The sequence below is a fragment of the Calidris pugnax genome, unplaced genomic scaffold (genome assembly GCF_001431845.1).
Source record: "Calidris pugnax isolate Ruff unplaced genomic scaffold, ASM143184v1 scaffold9, whole genome shotgun sequence".
Lineage (NCBI taxonomy): Eukaryota > Metazoa > Chordata > Aves > Charadriiformes > Scolopacidae > Calidris > Calidris pugnax.
Genome location: NW_015090778.1, coordinates 2,276,900 through 2,301,665, shown reverse-complemented (window position 1 = coordinate 2,301,665; position 24,766 = coordinate 2,276,900). Strand labels below are relative to the sequence as shown.

Here is a 24,766-nt window from a genome sequence, read left to right as displayed (position 1 = left end):
CTGGAACACAACCAGAATTGTAGAAGAGCTCATCAGCCTTGGGGAATGCTGTTTCTGACACTAGATTACAATTTGATATGTAAGTGGAAGTGACATTGATGGAAAAGCAGCTGATTGTAAAGAAATCCTGCAAATGACAGCCGTGGCCTGTGGTATTCAATGAAATGTTTCCTCTTGAACTATTTATTCTTTAACAGGCAAATATGGTATTACCACCACTAGTCGTATTCAAGTTCAGAAAACTAGATTTGCAGCATGTGAAATATTTATTACACATAGAGCATGAGTCAAATGCCAAGCATCTCTGATTAAACAATTATTTTGATGTACCAGGAAGGAAAAATAGCCACTGGTACTAGCAGACACATTCTACCTAGAACTGGAGAAGCAGAGGTCAGCAAGGAGTAATGCCAGCTACATCCACTGGCAATAAAAATTGGCCTCCTCTTTGATTTAGCCTTACAAACTGTATCTTGCCAGTGCAGTTGCTCAGCAAGTGTGCAGCACATGTTCGGTTCAGTGTCCTGGCTTTAGCACACTTGGGGCACACCTAGCTTTCAGATCCTGGACTTTTATTGACATCATCTCACATCCCAATTCTCCTGTGTTCAGTGCTGTCAAATCACCTCCCAGCTGTCAGATCTTTGCTCAAAATATTCAGCTGTCTACAATGACAGCTTCTACAGCCTCTTTAGCTCTCCTATCAGCTTGATTCCAGTGCTCTCTGGCACTCAAGCTGTCTGTGCCAGTTCTGAAACTTCAGTTCTGACTCCCCAAACCATAGTGTCTATACCTGGAAGTCCCCCTCCCCACCCTTCACCCCTTACAAGTTAATGCAAGAATGACACAGATTTTAATGCTGGCAGTTTTGGTCTAGATCTATGTTGCCACTTACTTGCATATCTAGACCAAGGTTCTTCTTTGTCCAGCAGAAGATATAGGAGAGCCTGTGGAGATTACCTGGATTCCATGAGACAGAGTGTGATGCCTCTGAGGAGTGGGAATTCCTCCTCTGGTCACGGCGAACAGGAATAGGTCTGTTTCTTTTTTTTATTTATTTTTCCACAATACTTAGTATGACTCCACGTCCCTGTCTGGGTCTGTACAGCTGCCCACCTGCACACAGAGAGGTGAGTGAGAGGGTGCAAGGATGCACTCTGAGGCAATCTCAGCAAACAAAGTGGGACAATGACACAGATGTGCTCTGAGTCTTTGAAGGGGTTGAATCCCACTTCAGAGCAGTTAGACTAACAGTAGCTGACTCCACATAGGTGTGCTTTCCACAGCCCTGAGGGGTACCGGCTCACAGATTTTTGAATACTTTGAATAGGTGCCCCTGAGAAGTGTGCAAAGCTCAATTCCCACATAACCTGAAGATGAGTTCAAGGGTCCCAAGATAAAAGCTAAAACCCCCCACATCTTAAGAATCCTGCTTCAACTAGACAATTTCAGAGAAGTTTGGTGATCAAATATTTTGCTTCCCTTTTCTCTTTTAGATCTCCTCACATCTCTTCATCAGTTCTTTGCTTCACAAGGACCATATCTGATCTCTGCGCTTCTTTTTTTTTTTCCAGTCTGGAAAGATCCTTTTGTACAACCATAAGGGAACAGGAGAACTCTTCTGTATTTGTCGTAAAACTAAAGGAAGGTCAAGGTGGCAGGGGCTCTGGTGTCAGAGGGTGGATATGTGGGGACCTGTATTGCTAGTGCCACCGTGTCATTGACTGACACCTGACTTACAGCCTACAGGGCTATCAAGTCAGCTTCTCTCCAACCCTGAACTGGCACATAAAAGAATGAGAGACTTGTGCTTAAAGAGACAAAACTTCCTGAAGAGAACAATCCTATTGTTTCCTAGAAAAGAGATGAATTTGACTAGCTTGCTCTAATCATGGGATTTTCAGAGTTCTAAGGGACGTATGAACCTCTCTTACGGCAAGAAGCAAATTAATGGATATTGTCTCAATTCAAAACCTGCTGCACTTTCACAGTCATTTTAGATGGACAGCTTTATCAATCACCTGCAGAACATCACTCAGTGAGGGACGGTCACCTGAGCTCAGCAACCAGTGGGAAAGAAATGCCGGCGGAGGCAGTAAGTACCTGAGCCTGACTCAGCCAGTGCTCCTTCCTCCCCAAGATGCTGCCCATCATTCCTGGTCTGAGGCACAGTGCAGGAACCAGAACCATTCCTGGTTTTCCCTCTGACTGATCACAGCTGCGGGCTTAAAAAGCAGACAAAAAAAAACAAACAACAAACTCGTAAAGAAAAGGAACAAAGCAGAGAGATCAAATTAAAACCCAGCCATAGAACACACCAGTTGCAGAAGGCTTTAATGAGGAACACTGCAAAGGCAGGGACATCCCTTTCTTACCAGCTTGTCTCATGACAGCGTGGGTGAGTCTGTTGTAAGCCAAAGGCAGCCACGAGGAGTGGCTCTGCCTGGTCACTTGAACAAAATGGAGCAGGGGAGGCTCTGTGTGTCCCCCTTTTCTTTAATTGCCCCTTAACTCTCCACACCCTGCTGTCCTCCCCCTACCCTGGACCTCCTCAGGCCAACAGCAATGGCTATTTCTCAGGAGAAATTGTAGTGCGACTGGTGTTTTATTTATTTGGGGTGTCGGGGAGGACTGAGGTGTGGAGGAGTGAAGGGGCTGCAGGTGGGTCTGTGACAGCGGGGAAGGGATCCCAGGAGACGCCAGGCCTGTTGTCCCACAGCTGGTGGAGGGGAGTGTGCTCTCCTCTCCTCCATCCTGCCTCCCTCGCTCCCCCTGCCCCATTCCCTCCTCCATGTGGCGATTTTCCTTCTCAGGGAAGCTCTCCTTCGCTGCCGCCCCCAAACCGTCCCTGTCCCCCATCGCGTTTACCTTCGCCCTCACACCTCTTCCCGCCCTTGGGCCGCCCCGCTCCCCTCACGCCGCTCTTCCCGCCCGGCCCCGGCGCCGCCTCTCCCCTCACGCGGCGCCCCCTGGCGGCGGCCCCGCCCCTGCCGCGCGCGGCGTCCCACCGCCCCCTCCCTCTCCCTCCCCATCCTCCGGCTCTGCTCTATTGTTCTCCCTTCCCTCGCTCCTTCCCTCCGCCCGGGGCTCGCGTCCTCCCTCCGCTCTCCTCTATCCATCCCTCCATCCCTCCCTCCCTCTCTCCTCCTTCTCGCCGTCCCTCCCGCCCCGCTCCCCGGAGCTGATGTCACGCACCCGCTGAAGGCGCGGGCGATCATGGCTGCTGCGGCCGCGGCCGTGCCGCCGGCCTCCAGCTAATGCCCGCGATGGAGCCGGCGAGCCTGCTGCGGTTCCTGCGGAAGCTCAAGGAGGTTTTCGATGTGTGCGACGAGGATGCGGACGGCTTCATCCGTGTGGAGCACTTCGTCGCCCTGGGGCTGCAGTTCGGCCAAGGGGATGAGGTGAGTGGGGCGACCCCCGGTCCCAACGGGCGCCCGCACCCGGCCCGGCCCGACCCGACCCGGCCCACTCCCCTGGCTGCCGCGCAACTTTCACCTGCTGCTCCCGCTATGCGGGGAGCGGGGCCGTGACTCTGGCTGGCCGGACCCCGCCAGGACCACCCAGACACCCCCCGTCACCCATCTTTCCTCATCGCGGCCCGGGTTTCCCCCCGTCCCTCGGGGAGCCACGACTCCTCCCCTTAGGGCGGCCCGGACCCTCTCCCCTCCGGGTGCCTCGGACTCCCCCCATCCCTCAGGGGGTCCCGGAGCCTTCCCCCGTGGCGTCCTGGAGCCCCCTTCCCTCAGGGCCACCCTGTCGCCCTCCCCCTTTCCTGCAGAGTCCCCCCCCAAGATGCCCCCTTCCCTCAGGGGGTCCCGGAGCCTCCCCGTTCCCCCAGGGCAGCCCAAACCACCCGGGCTGAGGGACCGGTCCCAGGAGTGGCTGTGTCGTTCGGGGAGATGCGTTTATTTTGGTGACAACAGGGGTTTTCTCTGTCCTGGCTGAGCCGTGTCCTCACCAGGGGTACCAGCTGCTGCGGGGGTACCAGGAGCAGAGCCCCGGGGTGAGGGAGCTGCCGGCCTGGCTGCCCCGTGAAGCGTCTGGGCAGTCAGGGAAGCACCAGCCCAGGTGCCCCCTAAAACCTCCCGGTGATGGGCTGGGAGTGAAGACTTTCCATCCAGCCCTTCAGTGACACAGCGTAAATCTGGAGTCACGCCACTGGTCTCGCTGGAGCAGCTGCGTCAGTGGGACCACTGTAAACCTGTGACATCCCTGCAAACGGGATTCAGGCCAGTCGCTGTGTGGGTAATGACATGCGTTTGGTTTGAAACAGTTCCCTTAAGTGATTCAGTCAAAGGCTGCAGCTCCAAGGAAATTAACCAGCAAGAAACACTTGCTTTCTCTAGGAGAACTCTCAAGATATTGCTCTTAACTGTTTGATGCTTCACAATACGCCCCAGCAATTTTGGGTGCCGGCGAGGGGGAGTGGAGTTGTGACTAGGATAGGATGCAGAAAACCAGTATCAGTTGACCTTTTTAAAGTACGACAAAACAAATTAACGTGAGGGGCGAATAAAACGTTAGTTTATAAAGGGATGCCAGAGGCAGCAAAACCAGAGCGAATTCACACTAATTCTTGGAGCAAATTACTTATTTTTGGCTTACCGCTGGTAATGAAACACAGCTTGTGAATGAAATCAGAATACCAGGAGACAGAAGGCTTATTGCTTGCAGATAGTCACAGGTCTGTTAAACATTTTCTTAATGAGAAGATGGAATTTCTTGTTTTAACCAGCATATTAAAGAGGAGAAATAAGTAACTGTAGAGAGCTTTATTGATTTGTGGTTTTATTTCTCTCTTGGTAAGTTGTATAGTTTTATGTAAACTAATAGAAGTATTTTTTGAGTCCTTACTGCCAGATGCACTGCATCAGAATTGCTTTTTGCGCTACTGCATTTATTTGGATCAGTGGCTTTCTCTTGCAGCACTGGAGAAGACTGGTCAGATTCCACTGGCTGTTTTGCAGCAGAATGTCAGTGATGATCATAACAGTCCTTTTTGGTCTTAGAAATTTCTAAGGATGTGAGAGAAGAGCAGGTTCTGAAAGATGCAAAGGAGAATTCAGGTAGTGATCTCCTAATCTTAGAGTGAATTGGAGTATATTAGTTGGAAAATATTTAAGTGAAATGGAAAGGAAGAGAAAACTGGAAATCTCAACAATGACGTCAGTAGAAAAGTACCACTTGTCAGTGGTAATATGTAGGTTTCAGGATGAGCAGGAACAGGAGGGACTACCAGTGATGAGAAATACATCCTTTTTATTTTGTTCAGTTGTAACTAGCAATGTTTGATAAGATACTTGCAAAACTGTGACAGAGAAATCTTATCTATATATCTATCAGGTTTATAATACAACTTGTTCTGGTTTGAAGTTAAGGGACCGCTAGCCAATAACTACAACAGGCACAGGGAAGCAAAGGAGTATGTGTCAGCTGAGTAAATGGGTTTTGTAAATCACCAGAAGAGGCTTGCTAGGGAAATACAGATTCAATTTTCCAAGTGCAGATTTACTGTAGAACAACCACTGTAGGTGAGCTAGTCTGGTTTTAAGTCTTGTTAAAAATGAACTTTATGTGTGATGAGTCACAGTTGATGTTTGGAGACAGTGAAATTCTATTCTCCCGTACAGCACAGTGCTTTCTACCTCGCTTCTGCAGGAACCTAGTAAGGTGTGTGCGGGAATGCATCTCATGAAATTAAACTGAAGAGACAATGCAGTTCCCTTTAACACATGAGAATATATTTACTGTCATTGAAAACTAATGATATATTTGAATGTGCTACCCTGCTTGGGCCTGATCCACCTCAGCTCCCTTTACATTCAGAAGAAATCTTTGCATTAGCATCACTGAAAGACTGATTTGCACTCGGGTTAAACTTGTTTGGTCCTGCTGTTTACACAATTCATCTGGCCACAGGAAGGATCCGTTTTTGTAGCATTGTGGCCTTAATTCTGTCTCTTACCGACAGTAGCCCCAGGTGATGTTTATGAAATGTGAGCATGTCTGTCCCTTCAGTTGTGCCAACCTGATACGCACAGCTTTCCACCTCTTCTCTACCTCCTCGGAGCCACTGCCATCCAAAGTTTGGAGTTTATAAATTCTTAATATTAATTTCTGTAGGGCTTCTGACTTGGACTGTGTAGGGCATTTAGCCTATTCTGGTTTTTCAGGTTTTTTTTTCCCGTTTCCTTTTTTTATCTTCTTTGTGTGTGTGCGTAGTCAACATACTGAAATTTATCATTCCTGATAAACTCTTTGAAAACTGCCCCACAGCAAAATATTGCAGCAAGGCAGCAGCTTTGCATTCAAGCAAAGCAGTCCTTATCTGCACAGTCAAAATAATAAACTTTTAACATTTCTGATTAACTCTTTTTACTGTTTTACTTTTAGTGGGCTTTTGAGGCCTCTGCTTCTCATAGCTTGATGCTTTGCTTTTCTTAAGACCACACCATTGCTACTGTACCTCATTCTATTCTCCCTTTCCCATGTGCACCGAAATCCTCTTCTTGCCACACAGTCGTTGAGAGTCCACTGCAGCAGAACAGCGATTGCCTCGGAGCAGCTGTTTAGGAAAGGTGTTCTGGCAGCGGAAGCACTTCTAGCAGGTTTGCTTGCAAACTTTTGCTTTGCCCTACAAGGCATGTGGTTCAACTAGAGGAAGAAATCACTTGACCAGTTTGGCAGAGCTAGGAGCAGAGTCACGGCAGGAATTGAGAGCAGGCTGGCTGTCAAGCACTGCTTGCCCATACAAATAGTTGTGGAATTTATGCTTTTAAGCAGTTTGGCATTTTGACCTCTGTTTGTCCCATCTGACTGTAGGCATTTAACTGAGTTGTCTAATCTTTCTCCATGGTCACCGATGAGCAATTGAATGTTCAGAAAGTGTAACCAGGACCCAAGGATGAAATAAACCCATCATAGGTACTTCTTTATTTCCACTGACAACAGAAACTCCTTGCTGAGACTTTTTGGTTCAGTGCTTAAAAATAGCAGGCTTGGGCCTTGCTTTCCTGTTGAATGGTCTGTTTGCCATTTGTGGAGAAATCTGAAGAAAGACATGAGGGCTGTTTCCAAAGCGACTTCACTGGATGGCGTGTACTCACTAGCTGAAGAAACACTTCACATAACATTGAAAAATGCCAAGAGTCGCTTGCCATCTGGTTCCCTCTCACTGGGAAGATAGTTGCACTAGCAGCCGAGTGTCTGGGATCATTGTGAGTGACGTGTTCAGCAAGTCCCAGTTCTGGCAGTGGATTGTGTGAATGTGTATTTCAGAATAGTGCCAGTTGATGTTCCGTTATGCCAGATTCTATTTAAATGCTACATTCAGTTTTCAGCAACAAGTGGAACGCGCTGAACCCATTGACTTCTTTTTGAGATACGTTATCGCGTTTCGGAGGTGTACAAACCATACAGGTGCTTAGATCTTTGTCATGGTAAGATCAGCAGATGATCATCAACTTGAAGCAGTGTCACATGTGGGAGAGAACTCGAGCAGCTAATAAAATCTATAGGCGAATATCAATTATTATTGTGAGTGGACAGTAATTAACTGGAAGTCAATGTTTCACTAGTGGTATAGAACAGAAGTAGCTGAAAACAAGTTCGCGTATTTCACGTGAACAAATGAAACCTTCTGGCCAAAAGAAACTATTGAAATAGGGAGTTGTTTGTTGCTAATTTTAGTCACTTCCATTCATCCCCATTCTGGGCTGAAATGAAAGGCATCAACCTCAGGTGCTACCCAGGTAGTATATTGTGGCTGCTGGCTGAGTTCAGTGACAGTCCTGATGCTCCGTTTTGACTTGCTCTCAGATGTCTCCCAGGGACATCTGATGGAGTCATGCTCTAAACGTAGCCCTTCTATTGTAACCACTCCATAACTAGTTTGTCCTGGAAAGAGCAGGAGTGTAATTTCACTGCATGGCAACATGGAGTCTTTCTGAATGGTCTAGGTGAATTTCAGGCTCCTAGCCATAGTGTTGCACGCAGAAATTAGTGGAATCACGGCAAATTTACATCAATGTACATGATGACAAAGACTAGTTCATATCTTCTAGATAATGTGCAGAATGCTCTGGATTTACCTGCAGCCATGAGAAAAAGAGACTTTGGCATTGAGACATTAAAAGAAAAGTATTAGGGTGTTACCAAGCGATATTGCCATTCTCGTAATGGAGGCAGAAAAGAGTTACAATGTCTTTCTTCTCTGCTTTTCCTGGAAATAATTGCTGAAAGAATAAATAAAATATTTGCCTAGATGTAACAAGGAGGAGAAGAGTACTCCTATGTATGTGAGAGTGTTCTCTAGGTAGCAGCAAGGCTGTCACACATTAAGAGTCCTTAAAACTGTATTTGCTAATGACCCAGATATTTCATATCATTTACAGTGACTTGGAAAAAACGCAATTCTGAAATGGCACAGTGGGGTACTTAGTTTATGCATTAGTTAAGGCACAGTCACTGTAGCCTTCCTAATGCAATATAAGCTAGCAGTGAGTATATTTAAAACAGCCTTTTGGTATATCCTGAAACTTAGCATGTATTTCTAAACAGCTGACATAAAGCAAGCTTAGTACTTACTGTTAATCAAACATTTTCTGAAGCGCTGTTACGCAGGGAGAAGCTGTAGGTTTGCTGTGCATTCATGGGTTTAATTCGTTATGTAATGTGTTTGCATTTCAAAGGTAAGAGCTCTGAGGGGGTTATATGTATAGTTAAGAATTGATTGTTGCTATGTTTTGCAATACGAGTCAGTGATCTGAAACAGTAAGTTATTAATGCCTAAAGGAAAGGCAAACAATTTTTATAGCGATTCTTGATATTTAAATGACTGTTTTATAGCTACCTCAGTGTTTGCATTTAGTGCAGGTACTGTGATATTGTGTTGTCTTATCATTAAATGCAAAAATAAAGAAAAAAGTTGGCATATAGATCAAGCATTGAAGACTACTGCATTTTTGTGTACAGTGCAGAAGGTAGCATATGTAACTGGTGAAGTTAAAATATTCAGCTGCTTAGCAAGACCAGATATTTTCTATGTAAATTTTTCACCCTCTTCCCCCTTTTCCATGCCTGATTCAATCCATGCTATTGTAAAATTGGTATTTTTTGTCTGTGACATGTCTGCATGTTCTCCAGAAATTTGCTCTTGCAAATCCTAGGGAGGATTTGAGATTTCTAGCACGTACTGATTTTATTCCTCTAACATGATTAGGCTTTGAAAAGTGACTTATACAAAATTGCTGCAAGGGAGGGTAAGTCTTGGAGGGGGAACAAGCCATTGGCATATAGTATTTGTGGGGGATCCCTAATACAGAATTTTTCTTGGTTTCTAAATTGCATCGTTACCTAAAATTTAGCACAATTGGCTCATGCTTGGCAGCAGTGCTTTTATAGCAACAAAGTGGAAAAAAAATCGATTGCCTTATAATGTAAGTAAATGTGATTGTTTTTATTCTCTATGTACTTGACAACATAGTTTCCTATTAATTTTATCTGATTTTAATGCTAATAAACACAAACATTTTAAAATCCCTGATTTGATTTTTGAGTCAGACTGCCTGCTTAAGAGCTAGAGATGAAGTTCTAACAGCTCTTAAAATATGCAGTGTTTCGGGAGGCACACGTGATCTCAGACCTAGATACTTGCATAGGCTGCTGTATAAATACCATCCCTGTGCAGAACCTAGTTAACTCAGTGCAGGGTGTGATTAAGTACATGAATGATAAAAGAGAGCGTCAGACACAATCACTAGTACTATAACATACGGTTTTACAACAGCAGTGTGAGTGTAAACAAAGCACTGTGTAATACATCTCAGTTCCTTTTTACTCAAGATACAATTGAAAGGCCTCACTTGGAGAGAATGCAGGTGTTTCCATAGAACTATGAATGCCATTTTCATGTTTTGTGTGTAGGTTAAACCAGAAATAGTAGGGCTCCTTCCTAAGGCTTGCATCCAGTTCAGTTCTGCAGCATGTTTGGCCCCAGGCTGAGTGACAGGAGTGAAGTGTGGGGTCAAAATACCGCAGGGGAGAGAGGATCAATGCACAGGGCACAGACATGGAAAAATTACGATGTACTCTTCAGATTTTAAAGCTGCATTGACAATTTAGTTTGGATATAGTTACGGGTTTTAGGGGATCAAGTGAAAAGCTAAGAAATGGTAGAGACTTTTCTGCTGGAATTTAGAATGAAAGATACTGGAGTTGTCCATTCTGGAGTGGAGAGGCTGTTGGCCTGGTAGAATGAGGGGTGTTGACCAAACCAGTTTCTTCCTCTAGAGTGGTATCAGTTTTAAAATTATCTCCATTTCGATGCTCAAATACTTGTCTTCTCAAGTGTTCCATAACATCACACATACATCTGCATTGTCAAATTTCTGTTTTTTCCCTTCTTGGTTCAGGGCTGCTCTTTGGAGAACAGAGCCGTTCCCTGCTGCCCCGCAGCAGGCTCTGTCATGCTGGCCTCCAGCAGAGAAGCAGGGTCATGGTACAGCCCTCCAGCAAGCAGTCCTTGGATAGGAAGCTTGCAAGGAGCCCTTTTCTATAGGGGATCTTCAGCCTGTGGCAGTGTTTTGTGATGTTCCAAACTGGGGCACATTTCTGGTACACAAGCTGCAGATTTGCTGGTAAAGCATGCTTCGCGTTTTTCCCTATGTATGGGTCGTTCTGGACATCCTCAGTGCCTGATTTGTTGTGAAGATCTGCAGTGGGCCAAAGAAGTCATTCTGGTGGTGTTCTGTCACCTCCTGATGAACTGACCCTCCCCAATGGGATCCAGATGGCTTTTGGAACACGGGATATTATTTTCCAATGACACTTCTGTTGTTATGATAAAAAAACCAAACAAATGTGCAGATACAAACAGCTTTGTGCATATGTTTGTGTGGTATTAATAGATTTGAGAAATTGTTCCAAAATACTGGTGATTTCACTGTATTTGTAGCAAATGACTATACGATGAGTTGAACGTATTTTGCCCAATTAAGCCATATAATGTATGTGTTAGGATACAGTAGCAATAGCAATTCAGAAAGTGAAATGCCACAGAGATGTCAACACAGAGACTATTTGTAATTGTTGGCACTTACCCTTTGTCCCTGTGCAAGTAGTATATTCTGTCACCATGTGATAGTACAGAATCCTCCTGTAACGATGCTAAGGACACCTTTCTGGGTGCTGTTACCTATTGGGAACAGCAGAAAGCTGTAGGACTCTCATTAGAAGAATTTTGCAGGAGTTTCTTCTGTGCTGGATTGGTGTGGTATTGTGTCAAAATACAAGTGTCTCAGCTGAAGCCGATGTTTTCTTCCTCTCCTCATTTGGCAGGGAACGTACAGACCCCGAGTTTGGTTTGTGTGTGAAGAGTGGGGAAAAAAAATAAATGCTAAAATTTCAAATGAGTGTGGCAAATTATTTTTGCCTTATAAATGTAGGAATGTAATCAGCTTCTGGGTTTTTTTAAAAGTATGATATTTTCATTATTTCCATTTGAAGCTAGCTTTTGATTGACAAAATTTAAATTGAAATATTTGGTAAACAACAAGTGAAAATGCTCCAAACCATAAGATTTTGCTCAACACAGAACATTTTTTTCTGTATTCTTCTGAGAAACATGAAAAAGAGGAAAAAATGGTTTTGATTTCTTTTACTTGGCGAGAAAGCTGAAAAATCAATTATTTAGCAAGTTACGTATTGAGCAAGTGCAGAGACTTTGTGGATAAAGAAGGAAAAAATGCTATTCAGTACATCTCTGCCTAACTGGAGTTATGTTTAGCTTGCAGTTATCCAGAGCTGTGGGGAAATAAAGCAATAGGTAATGCAAACCCATGGCTAATGCTAAGCTGTGTACAAGAGTGGAGGAATATAATCTTTAGGAAACAAAAATCAGTGAGTTTGTGCAGGAAGAACAGCTTTAAAGTGTAGTACAAGAGAACACAGGATTTTTGGCTCATGAGTATTTGTTTCTTTGACTATTGGTTTTCACAGCTTGTGATCACAGTTGCCTGATCATTCCTTGGTCTTGAGCAAATGGAGTCTGACTTCATTTACTGCAGCCAGACATTGGTGAAACTTGTGAATTTTAGCCTCCAGCGTGAAAAGTGAATAGTATGTTTCATTCCTCAGTTCTCTTTGGGACTATTTGGAAATAAAGAATTTGAGGAGTGTTTTGGGACACGTCTTCAAAGGAGCTTTGATAATGTCAGTTTTGCTCTTCTGACTGAGCAATTACAAGGCATGGAAGTTTCCACTAAGGAAAACTGCATCTTGCCTTCTCACCTGGGAATTCTTGTGCCCTTTGCCAAATAAAAGCTCTTCTGCACAGTTGGATGCGTTTATTGGAAAGTGCTGTGATATTTACTCCCAAAAAGACAGTCCAATTTGTCTTGTTTAGAGAATGAAATTGGTTTGAACAGTCTGCTGTTGACAAACTATTATTTGGGAAAGTTTAAATTTGGAGGTGGATATATCTATTAACTGCCAGTGCTACTTTGGAGGTGACACATTACTATCTTTATCAATAATCTACCACCTCACAACTGTCCTAGTAGTCATCTTGCTGGATGACTGTACTGGTGATTTAGAAGATTTCTGGATATCTGTCAGCCAGATTGGAAACTTTGGCTCTAACCAAGCTCATGATGCCTTTCCAATAGGTGAAAAGACAGTTTGTTATGTAAAGTGAATTTGGCATATGTCAAGTTTGTCCTGGTGCGAATGCTGGCAGATCATTTGTTTCTTGATTTAGGTAGTCATCCAGGTAACCTCAGGAAAAGGTTAAAAACTACAAACCACTTTCATTTGCCAGAAGTACAAGGCACAGATTGCTTTTTCTTTGTACATAGGCCTGTGTGATTTCTCTTACTGTATTTTTCTTGTAAACCCGGTATGACTGTTGTGAGCTATGTTTCCTTTCCCAGCAATAGTTGTCTTTCTCCCATGGCATTTTAAATACGTTTTCAGAAACTTGCCAATCCTGGTGTGTAGAAGCATCCTCTTGGTACTTCTAACTTGTGCTTGGCACAAATGAACTGAGCGGGCAGAGCAGGTGGTGGAGGCTGGTGATTTTCTGTATCAGCTCTTCCTTTGGGCTGGGCACTGAATATTCTGTGCGTTGGCACATGCTGGGCCAAATCGCTGCTCTCAGTCTGCTGCCTGGGGCCACAGAATAGTATGAGGAGGAAGAGGGAGCTATGCAGCAGGGTATTTAATCCATGAAAATCAATGATGCTTCAAGGGACATGGACTGCAATCACAGTCATTCCATAGCATCACACCTCTGTCTGCAAGCTATTTTTTTGCTGGAGACTACTTGAAATAACACATGATCTTCTGGCCTCACTATGTGTTGTGGTGTCACCCCAGGCACCAACGCAGGACCACGCAGCCACTCTCTCACTCCCCCAGTTGGGATGGGGGAGAGAATCAGAAAAAAGATAAAAAGCTCATGGGTTGAGATAATGACAGCTTAAGAAATAAAGCAAAAGCCACTTTTGCAAGCCAAGCAAACCAAGGAATTTATTCACTGCTTCCCATCAGCTGGCAGGTGTTCAGCCATCTCCAGGAGAGCAGGGCTCCATCAAGCATCATGGTTACTTGGGAAGACAAATGCCATAACTCCAAATGTGTCCCCCACTTCCTTCTTCTTCCCCCAGCTTTATATACTGAGCATGATGTCACATGGTATGGAATAGCCCTTGGTCAGTTGGAGTCAACTGTCCCAGTGATATCCCCTCCCAACTTCTTGTGCACTCCCAGCCTCCTTGCTGGTGGGGTGGTACAAAGAGTGGAAAAGGCCTTGAATATTTAGCAACAACCAAAACCAACAGTGCACTATCAACACTGTTTCCCATCCCAAATCCAAAACAGAGCACTGTACTAGCTGCTAGTTAGAAAGTTAACTCTGTCCGAGCTGAAGCCATGGCACTATGTTATTCACCCAGCTTACTCCTTCCTTCTTAAGGGACAGCTTCAGTTTTGGGCTTGTCATTGCTTGTGCTTTTTGGTGAGTGGCTCCTGTTTAAAATGATGGTGGCCAGTTACCTCTAGCTATGTTACTGCAAATTAGCACCTGTTTGGAAGGGAACTCTGGGAAGCTCTGAAGGAGTTAGTCTAAGTAGTTATAAACATGGATGATTTATGCAACATTTCAGGTGAAAAGCTTGCTTGATTGAGTTGGTGGAATAATGTGGCTGTAAATTACCTTTGGGTTTATTGCAGTTGGCTGCTGCAGCAGCTCTTTAGCAATACGTTGTGTTCAATGGTACTTCTTCTAATTCAGTGCTTGCCATTGCTTGCATTTTGTAGATGTTCACTATTCTGTAGTGCTGATTGCCTGGATTTACAGTACAGGGTGAAGAGAGTAGGAGTGTAGACTCTCCTCTCATAGCAAGAAATTGCTAGTGTCTCTATTTTGGTGAAGAAGTGTGAAGAGACACATTTCAAATACCTTTTTTTACAGGAGGAAGGGTTGCCATGGATAATAGCTGTGAAACATTGGGTCTGAATTTCCCCCCCTTCTCATTTACTTTGTTCTGTGATGAGATGAGAATCAGGTTCATTTTCCAGACTTCTGTCTGGCACAGGATGGCTGAAGGGACACTTGCATTCACTTTTGTTGGCTTCACTAGGGATGGTTCCCAAGCCCACAAGTTCACCAAGCAGAGCATCCTCTGGAGCACCTTCTGCAGAGGCAGAGATGGAGAACTGGCCTTTTATTTTGGGGATTTTGTATGAAGAAGTGATACTCCAGAAGGGCGTTCTTAGAGTCCTTTGAAGGTGCATGTGTGATCTGACCTCACTGAGCTGGTACACTGCTACTTTTCTTTTCAAACCGTGTAACTGCCTCAAAGCACACAGTGTTTTGGAGCTTGTGTCATTACCGAATAGCACTGAAATACAGAAGGTATTTCTCTAATTAACCAAATACCATTTCAACTTTAATTTATCTTTTTTTTTTCTGTATTTTCTTTTCCACTGTTGCTGCTGATAGAAACGTACTCATTTTACAATCAGTCCATTAGTCATTATGCCTGCTTAATTTTAGTGAACATGCTGACAATAATGCTGATTGTGTGCCATCAACACCAACTTGTGGTTTCTCTAAATGAGTTGGGCAGAAGGATCCCAAAGGGAAGGGGGAAGAAGGATGTTCTCTTCAAATGGGTAGATTGCAAACAGATGGACAGCAGTGAATGAATACAAAGGAAATACAGGTGAAACATTTGAGGCTGTGAAACAGGATATCAGTGTTTATACTGCTTGAGTCTGTATGTGTATATATCGTAATACCCACATGCAAGAACTGATTTCTAGGGATAAACTGCCAGCCTGGAATAGAAATTGATTTTAAGACCCCAAAGTGTGTGCCCAGTGCCCGCTGTAATTAGATTGTGGTAGCAATTTCAGCACAGGACTGAACTTCAACTAACCTTTCAAAAACTCATTCTTCCTTCAGGAGCTCATGGGGCAATTTACGATATCAGTGATGAACTCGGGAATGGCATAGGCTATCAGATGGGGAGGAAAGGAGAAGCTATCAAAAGATTAAATTTTGATGGCATTTTAAATGTAAACCCCCAAACTGTATTTGATGCTTCTCTAATTCTGTTGAAAGTCAGTGATTCTGAAAAGCTCCAGTCATTTTTGAAAATGTAATTTTATTTCCCAAGTACAGCAAAGTCTTATCAAAATTTCACCTCGGCCCTAGGAAAAGACTCAGGAGGTGCTAGACCCAATAACACGTTCTCAACAGAGCAATTTTCCCCACTGTCAGAACTGGCTGTTGTGCTTTCTGTTATTGATGAGGGAATTACTGTTCCCTTTAGGTGAAGTTTCCATGATATTTGCTGCTTGGCACTTCAGAGACTCTTATTAAAGAGCTGATGTGATTCTCATGAAGATTTTGTGAAGTCTCTGTTAAATAGGTCACTACATGCCAGATGAGCAATATCTGCACCACTTCTTGGGACCAGCAAGGAAGGCAGGCTTAGTACAGTGCTGAGCTTTGTGTCAGCCATTGCTTGAAAGAAATACCACACACAATTTTGAAATATTCACCCCTGTTAAACTAATATTACAGAAATAAAAAAGACGTGTGTGTGTGTGTGTGTGCTGGATTAATAGATTTAGGTCACAGGCTGTAATGTGTGTGACTCAGCTGTGTGAATAAATCAGTTCGCTTGATTGTGGGATGAATTTACACTTTCAAAGCTTTTAATAGGTAATGAATATTCAGGGTCTGCCACATGGTAGGAGATCTAAAATGAAGGCTTAGATTCCTACAGCCTTGGCTCTCACTCTGCAAGTGTTGTTGCAAAAGAGTGTTGTGGAGTGGTAGATAGCAGCGCTGCTCTGATCCCTTGGTTTTTTTTTCCCTCTTTGCTGTTGCTAACAGGAATGCAACAGTGGAACACATTAACTGGTGGCTCTAGAAGACAGGTTTTATCATGCTGTATTAGTGCTCAGAGCGTGTTGCCTCTTAGCCCTATTTGTAGACACCAAATGGAGTTGCAGAGGTGTCAGAGAAGGGGATTTGAAATCCCTCAGTGGTTTGGAGAAGGATCCGGGAGCAATTACTCACCCCAGCCCTGTAGATGGAGAGGCAGCACCAGATTCCGTTTTTCTTTTGGGGTAAAATGCTCAGCAATCCTGAAACTCAGTTCTCTTAAATGTCTTGTTCAGCATACCCAAAATTGCAACTGACTCCTGAGAAACTCAATAAACTCAGGATATTGTCTCCTCTTGGGTATAATCATCCTGTATATGGGTTCTTCAGGGTGAGAGGAACTTGGTTCAGCATTTGTACAGCCTGGGGTGGACTGTACTCTAGAACCTGTTGGCACAAACACAGGGCAAATAACAAATGATAACCCCATGTTGTTTCTGGGGAAACTGTCTCCCACAGACATTTTTTTGCTTTCTTGTAAAAGAGATTATCTTTGATTCTGATCAACTGCAAGGTGGTTCCCCAATCCTGAAATCTGTGCAGTAGCAAGAAGTATTTAACAGAACACTTATCAACTAAGCTTATGCCAGAGACAGCTCCCCTGGTTCTTATGATTGGATACAAGCCTCAAAGTGGTAAAAATCTGTATCAGTGAGAGTTATGACATTGATTTACACAGTAGAGCCGACCCTCATGCAGGAAGCAGTCAAGAATTGCATCAGACCTTCATGGGCTCGGTTGAGTAACTCAGCATCCTGTAATAATTCCTAATTTGTTACTTTTTGAAATACTATTCACAAGAGCAGTGGGGAAGGGAAGTAAAGATGCTCATGCGAAGTTACCTTAGTTAACTATACCCTACAACTGTGAAATGTTTTAAGTTTTATATTTTTGCTTGCAGTAGAGACTTCTTGCCAAAGTCCTCTGTGGAATTAGTTTGAAAATCTGAGTTCAAGGTGGCTGGATAAGAAAAAAGGATTTGGCAGTGCTGTGAAAATCTTTAATCAAAAAGGGTCTATATAGCACCTCAGCAGAGTTCTCCTTGGAACAGCCTTTCACTGTCTTGCACGTGCCAATACTGAATTGTAGCTGATGATGAAGAGGTGACACACCTGATCTGGAATATGTCTGGTTTAGGTGTAACATGCATTAGCCTGCCCTGGCAACTTTGTATGGCCAGCCCCAGGGATGGGGGCTGATGGTCGATGATGGTCAATGCTTCCGAGAGTGAGGAAAAATGAGAAACGCTTTTTGTTACTAAAGCTGAGCTGATGATCTATGTGTAACCAGGAATGTCAGATGTTTCACTGGTATTGTAGTGTTGCAGTTCCAGGGTTTGTGATGCTGACAGGCTTAGTAAGAAGCTCCATTACTTGTGCTGAAAATCTGTCAATACAAAGAAAAAGAAGAAAGAAAAAAAAAGTGTTAGGTTTCTAAAAGGCAGGGGCAACAACATTAGTGTAAGGAAGACCAGTAAAACTGCTCCTCCTCTGCATAAGTATAGTCAGACACTGATGGATAGCCTGATATGTGTGGCAGAATTTATACCATTGATAAAGGCAATAACTGAAAGGAAAAAACAGGCTCCACTTGTGCCAAGCACTTAGGCATGTGCCAGTGATGTCAGTAGGGCCTAGGTATATGAAGATAAAAGCATTGATGGCTTCTGTTGAACAGGAATGGAGTTGAATAAAATGTTCAAATTGAATGCATGTAGCAGTGATTTGTTGAACTTAAGCCTATATGATTGGAGGCATCCATTTTAACAGGATTCTCTGGAAATTAATCTGAAAGCACAAGGGATCTAAAACCTGACAGCTTTCTTAGGCTTTAACCATGCTATAGAATTCCACAACTAAAGTGCATTTCATTATTTAAATTCTACAAGCAGAGTAGAAATCTGTCATTTCCATTCACTACTCAGGGTTTTTCCAGAAGGGAGGGTAATTTATTGTTTGATTCTGTTTTATTATCTATAAGGAGAGCTAAGCAGTGGAAGAAGCTGCTTGGGAATATTTGTAAAATTTCTATATATTTAAGGCTAGGCTAGACGCCTGTTGGGAATGCTGAGATATTAAGTCAGTCTTTCCAAGCTGTAGCATAATACTCCTGATGAGCCAAGGGCTAGGTCTTCGAGACAGAACTCTAAGGGAATAAGGCTAGGAAGCAGAAAATGGGTAACTAGAAACTTGTGTTGACAGACAGAGGATTTGAAGAAATTCTGACCTGTGCAATTTTGATCTGGCATTCAAACACATGCTTGGCTTATGCATGAGTGATGCTGACTTCAGTGGGATTATTTGTGGCCAGTTTCAGAAAACTGTCCTGTTGGGCAGTTGAGAATAGGTAGGAGCACCCTGCGAGCGTGCGTCTTCCTTTGAAGCACACACTCTGTGGTTGTGCTGCACTGGGGCCATGCTCCTCAGCATTCCTGCAAGGTGAGATTCTGAATAGCAGAGCAGGGCTGGGAAGGAAATTAGCTCACTGATCAAGATTTTCCAAAGCATATCTTTAAGACAGGTCTGAGTCAACACTTTGAGATAATGCTGTCAGACTAAATGATAACACAGAATATTCTGACAACCTGCTTGGTCTGGAAACAAACACTGTCTGTTCCTTGGCAGTGATTTCTGATTAAACAGGGGGCTCTAGTTGCCAACAGCCCAATGCTAGCCACTGTGACTCAACCCATAGACTCCTCTTGTTTGGCATAAAACATTTAAATATTTAAATTAAATAAATTCAAGAGAAAGCTAGGAATCATCTTTTTATTTGGACAAATAAACTGCTTGATAACTTTATTAAGGATCTCTGAGATCCACCTTAATCACAGACTTACAGCAGTAAGGAAGCATGCAGACACATGCCAGAAGATAAAATATGTAAGAGATTTTTGATGCAGGTACCCTACGTCTACAGATTGCAATTATATCTGACCTTTTAAAATAACCCAGGTGCAGAAAAGGTGCTTGAATACATCACACCTAAGATGAATTTCGTAGATACTTCTTGGTTTCCTGAGAGCTCTGCTCTTTGCAGTAAAGAGCAATCAGGTTAATCAAAATAACTGAGAATAAGGAAAATATATGCAGGAAATTCTCTGCTGGCTCACCCAAGTGTACGGATCATGTGCACCACTTTCATAGTAAAGTCTTGCAAACTTGAAGGGTAGAGATGTAAGACGCTGAGCATTCCTACTGGTGTCTGTGCAGCTGTTCACACACTTAGTGAAAAGCACATGCTCAGCATGTTGCTGATCTTTTCCTTCACGTTTTCTTTCCTCTTCTGTTTGTTTTCTATTCCTGTGTTGGTCTCTTCTTTTTCTTTTGCTACCTATAGCTCTTCTTTGAGGCCCTTGGCAGGACAGCAGTCTTTCCAGTGGTCTTTGTCATACACCTTCTGGTCCTTAAATCTTTCCTATCTAGTGTAGCTTTGGCATTCTTCATGAACTTCCTGTCTTCTGTGCGATTTCAGAGGGAGCTCAGACCCTGGAGTTCAAAAGTATGAACAGCTTTGTTTATCCAGACCTGAAAATCACCTCCACCATCTAGACAGCATCCTTGGATTGGGGCCTCACCTGCATGTTGGATAATCTGTGCATTGGGAACTAAAGGATATTCCATCAAGATGGATTACAGTAGGAGTATTAACAATAAAATAAACAGGTTCCTCTTCACTACATGAAGGTCTGTCAACATATTTTGACAGTTTGTTGCAGTGATGGATTTCAGCATAGCAGCATGTTATGTGAAAGTGTCATATCTGTATCTGGCAGGAAATTGGCCAAATTACCTGTAACTCTCGTGACTCTTGCTATCTTTAAATACGTTTTCCTTATATGCGTTTTCCCATCTTCTTCCTAAATCAAACATGAGGTGTTTTTAGAAGCTAGAGCCTGAAATGTGACATCTTATTTTCTCATGTTATAAAAAGACCAAATGTACATTACTAAAGTGGGCATAGAGTTGCTTTTCCATTTCACTGTCTGGTCTGAGTGTTTGTGAACAGACCAATTGCCTGGATACCAGCCTGTAATGTCAGAAGAGGATGGTGTGGTCATCCACCACAGTCTTCCTTGTTGCTTTTCATGAGCATGTTGCTCATGCCAAAGAGAGCAAACCCAACCATTACATGGAGTCAGACCATGTCCTACACTGCAGTTCAGAGTTAGGTTTGTGTTTACTTTCCATGGAAAGATTAAAGATGTATGAATGTGGCTGAGTATGACACAATCTAGTCCATCAGCACACGTGAGTCAGGTGGTGAAGTTTAGACGTACTTGAGTCTTGGCTTGTTCTGCATGGGCTCCTCCCTGAATGCTTGGGAGATCTACTAGTCTATTGAGGTGGCCAGTAGGAAATTTCCTCAAACAAGTGGAAATTATAACGAAATTGCAAAACCTTGCATGACTCTGCACCTTTGTGGAGCTTTGTTGACTTTAGGAGGGCTACCTGTATCCATGGAGGGTGGCCAGATCAGAGCCTAACTTACTTGCTACAAGTAACTTGAAGAGGAGGGGAAGAGGATCAGCCATGTATTTAGAAGAGCATCCTTTATAAAGGGCCATGGTGGTTAGAACAGAGCTAAAAATAGGTGCAAAGAAAATTAATAAGCTTCAGAATCTTTGGGATAGAGTGGAAGAGAATAAGGTACCTTTTGTGGTGTCCATTCAGCGTGTTAAAAATTGACTTGGATTTTAAAATTATGGGAAAGACTCAGCAGACAATCAGTCCTGACACTTTCAAATCAGCTAAAGGGCACTCAGAAGGAATGCAAATGGATGAGTTGTAGTGAATGCAGAAGGAGAAGGATGGAAACCTTGATACTCAAGGAGTATCAGCAGATTTCTCTGTGGTACTAAATGCAAAAGACTAATGAGCAGTGGCTGAACACACATGTGACCACTCCATTTATTGTGGATGTCTTTCTGCATTGTTCACTTTTTCTTACCAGTGACAACTATGATTTGTAACCTCTACTGACTGCTTAAACCCAGATCTTCTTGTTCCTAGTTTAATTTCTTGCTCAGGAAGAACAAAAACTCCCAGCTCAAGTCTGCATCTTTACAGAAAGAGTAGATGTGTCTGTGGCAGTGAAGGAAGATACAGTCCTGATTGTGTGCAAGGTGCACAATTGTATTTGGGCTCAACTAAACCCTGACCAAAATGCCTATCAGCTCAGAATTAAAACTTGCATGCAAACTGAGCCCTTGTTAAAATCTTTTCAGTGTATTTGTCCTTGTGGTAAGATTCCACTGATCTTTTCAAACAAAAGCAAAGATATTTCATCTTGGACTGACTATCTTTGGTCTCTACTGCTGAAAATCCCAGAAGCTTCATATTCTGTTTTTTATTGGCATAAAAGAGATAACAACAGGGAGAACCTGTCTGTCCTCTGACACTCTTGAAAACACTGGGAACAAGAATAAAAGAAAACAGAGGCTTTAGTGACCTCGTGGAAAACTACCTGGAAAAAATTAGAATTTATCTTTGCATATTATTAGATTGGCAAATACTGTTTAGGATTTTTATTCCTTTAGATTGAAGGACACTTCAAGGGTCTAACTGTTCTCCAATACTCTAGGATTGGTATAACTATCTGAGTTCTAATGAGGTTCTGATTGATGCCACTCTGAGATTGGAATAGGGCCTGTAATGGTTCTATTAGAGTAAAAGGAGCTGTACCAGTTTATGCTTAAAACTCAGAGCCCTATTCCCAAAGCACTTATGTAACATTTCTACGGAAGAAACAAGGAGATGATTAATAAATGCTGTTTTAAATATTTACAGGTCTCTTTATCTTTCGTCTTAAAGATGCAGGTATGAACTGCTGTTGTGGAAAACTGCCCAAGCTCTCTGCCTGACCAGGAATTTCCCCCTTTTTGTGCCCAGGAGACAGTCGAAGGGGTGGATGCCAGCCCAGCTGAGAGCTGCTCTGCTGTGCAGAAGTCCGTAGGCAACTGGCTTCAGCCTCATAGCCCTGCACAGGAGAAGGCTGCGTGTGTCAGCCATCCCTTGGAAACCTTTACTAATCAGTATTGTTTTGTCACATCCTGGTCTACTTTCTCCTTAACTGTGGGTCTAGAGCTTCAGTTCGTTCACACTCTTGCTTTTCTGGCTATGCATGAAAATAGCAGAGCCAAAGGAGAGCACTCCAGGGAGCATCTCCCTAGGTATGCCTGGAGTGCTTTCTCCCATCCTTTGTGAGCTCAAGACACACCCTACTAAAAATGGAGCTTGGAGTCCAGTACCAAGGGTGGAAGGCTGGTGAACTGCAACACTAACATCAGTTCTAGAAGAGCTTTTCTGTGCTCATTGCAGCTCACTGGCAGTCCACATGCTTCTAAACTTAAAAATCAGAATATGCATTTCTGGGCTGCGATGGAGAGTGGGAGCACTGGTGTGATCGGCTCTTCTGGTGGATGAGCAGGAGCGATAACATCTGGTTAAGGAACAGTGACCAACAGGTAGGGTCTGCCCTTGCTCACCCAGTGTTCAGAATACATCAGCAGTCCAGTGCTTTAGAAATATACACCACTTTTAAAGCTCTATGATTTTTTTTTTTCTACTTCTGAGAATAAATATTTTATATTAGTTCTGTGATTTTAGTGTCATTGATCCCTGTTTGTGCTCAACTTCAGTGGCCCACGCTTAAAGTCTTTTTCTTCATTTCAAATCTTTACTGGCAAGTTATTTGCACAGGATTTGCTGCTGCCTTTTTCTGCTGTCAGAATTTGAACTTGCTGGCTCTATGCTATGTGCTAGGTGGTGATTTCTTTGGCACATTTCCTTTCTTCTTTTGGCAGGTCCTGAGTTTGTTCCATTCTCTTTATGAAGTGAAGTGAAAAACGCTAAGCAGAAATTGCAGTGGCTTTTATTTAATCAGTGCTTTATCTTGACATTGTCTAGTGTGTAAATTTTGTCCTTTTGAAGACCAGGAGTAGATGATGTATGATAGCTTTGTCACTGGGCTGCACTGGCTGTAGATACTTATCTGCTCAGCAATTGGTGTGTAACACAAGTCTATTTCTGGGATGGGAAAGTGGAACCAGTATTACAATTTACTGAGAGTATCTGATAAATTGCTCTGTTCAATAGTAGTGTGAAGTGTGATGTTTTATTGCTGCCACCTGACCCTCTGAATATTCCAATCTCCTCGGATTCTTAAACTTCACCCTTCATTATTTGCTGCAAACAGGCCATGAGTTTGCAGTATCTTCTGCCTCTGCTTCCCTCTCTCATATCCGAAAGCCATAAAGGGCAAAATCCCCATCAGTGCTGAGCCCACAGGCAGGGCATGTAGCTTGCACCGGGCAGTCCAGATGTGGCCTGTGGATGTTGGTCTAATGTTTTGGATAATTATGGGGCATTAATCGGTTGTGCAGTGTGGTTCTCTGCAGAGCCACTGTTGAGCACCCAGTAGGAATCATTTGTTTGTTGGGATAAAGAAGAGCCTCCAAACCATTTCACTCAGGCAGTGCCTTTGCTAGACAAGAACAAGTTAATTGTACATCTGACGCAGCAGGAGCCTTGCTGGGTTGTCTTTTGGATGAGATGACAACTGATAATTATATGAGAGCTACAGGCTGTCTATTCTGTATTACTCCAGTGTAGTTCTGAATGCTTTCAGTAGGGGAAAAATAACACAAGGAGTCTGAGAAAACCTTTGATTATAGGGAAGGAAGTAAAATTTGTTGTTGTTGTTGCTTGCTCTTCTCCTAACTAGCCAACTGTTAAATCTTGCATCTAATACAATTGCATACAGTGTTGGGAGTGTTGCTGTTGTGTTTCAGGTCTTACTCTAGTGGGTGGCTGGAGGAGATCTGTGCATCTAGCCAGATTTCTCTCTGTGCTTTATGCTCCATCAGGACACAGTTTGCAAGGGCAGGATTTGGGATGCGGCACATCTGTGCCAGCTTTAGTGGTAACTCATGCTAATCTTCTGCTCTTGCCATATCTGCCCATCTCTCAGCAATAACCTGAAGTCAGTGTCAGTGATAAAATGCAAGGTAGTTGAAAGTGTAGATGAAATCTGGGTGTTATGTCTGCTTGCAAATTATTCCCAGGTACTGTATAAACTTAGCTCTGTCACTTGGTATAAAATGCGCTATGTGTGCTGGGACCATTAGTCTACTACATAGACCAATTACATTGCTTTCATCACTTCCCTACTACTTTCTGGGAAGCCTTTTTCACTTATGCAGAACCAATTGTGCAAGAATTAGAATATACTGTAGCTAAATGGAAATGGAGGTGGGAAGGGGAGAAGAACAATATTTGTCCCATCATGATATAAACTTGTGATGGGGCG

General features: G+C 43.3%; 1 protein-coding gene across 2 annotated transcripts in view; it reads left to right on the top strand.

Annotated features, from left to right (window-relative positions):
- Nucleotides 1-3,071: 3,071 nt before the first annotated feature.
- RAB11FIP4 (RAB11 family interacting protein 4 (class II)) overlaps nt 3,072-24,766 on the top strand; it is a 127,331-nt gene continuing 105,636 nt past the window's right edge. For both annotated transcript variants that reach the window (XM_014952763.1, XM_014952757.1), the window contains exon 1: nt 3,072-3,401. In XM_014952763.1, coding sequence (XP_014808249.1) covers nt 3,258-3,401 — 144 coding nt within the window. In that variant the 5' untranslated portion in view covers nt 3,072-3,257. The remainder of the gene's footprint in view (nt 3,402-24,766) is intronic.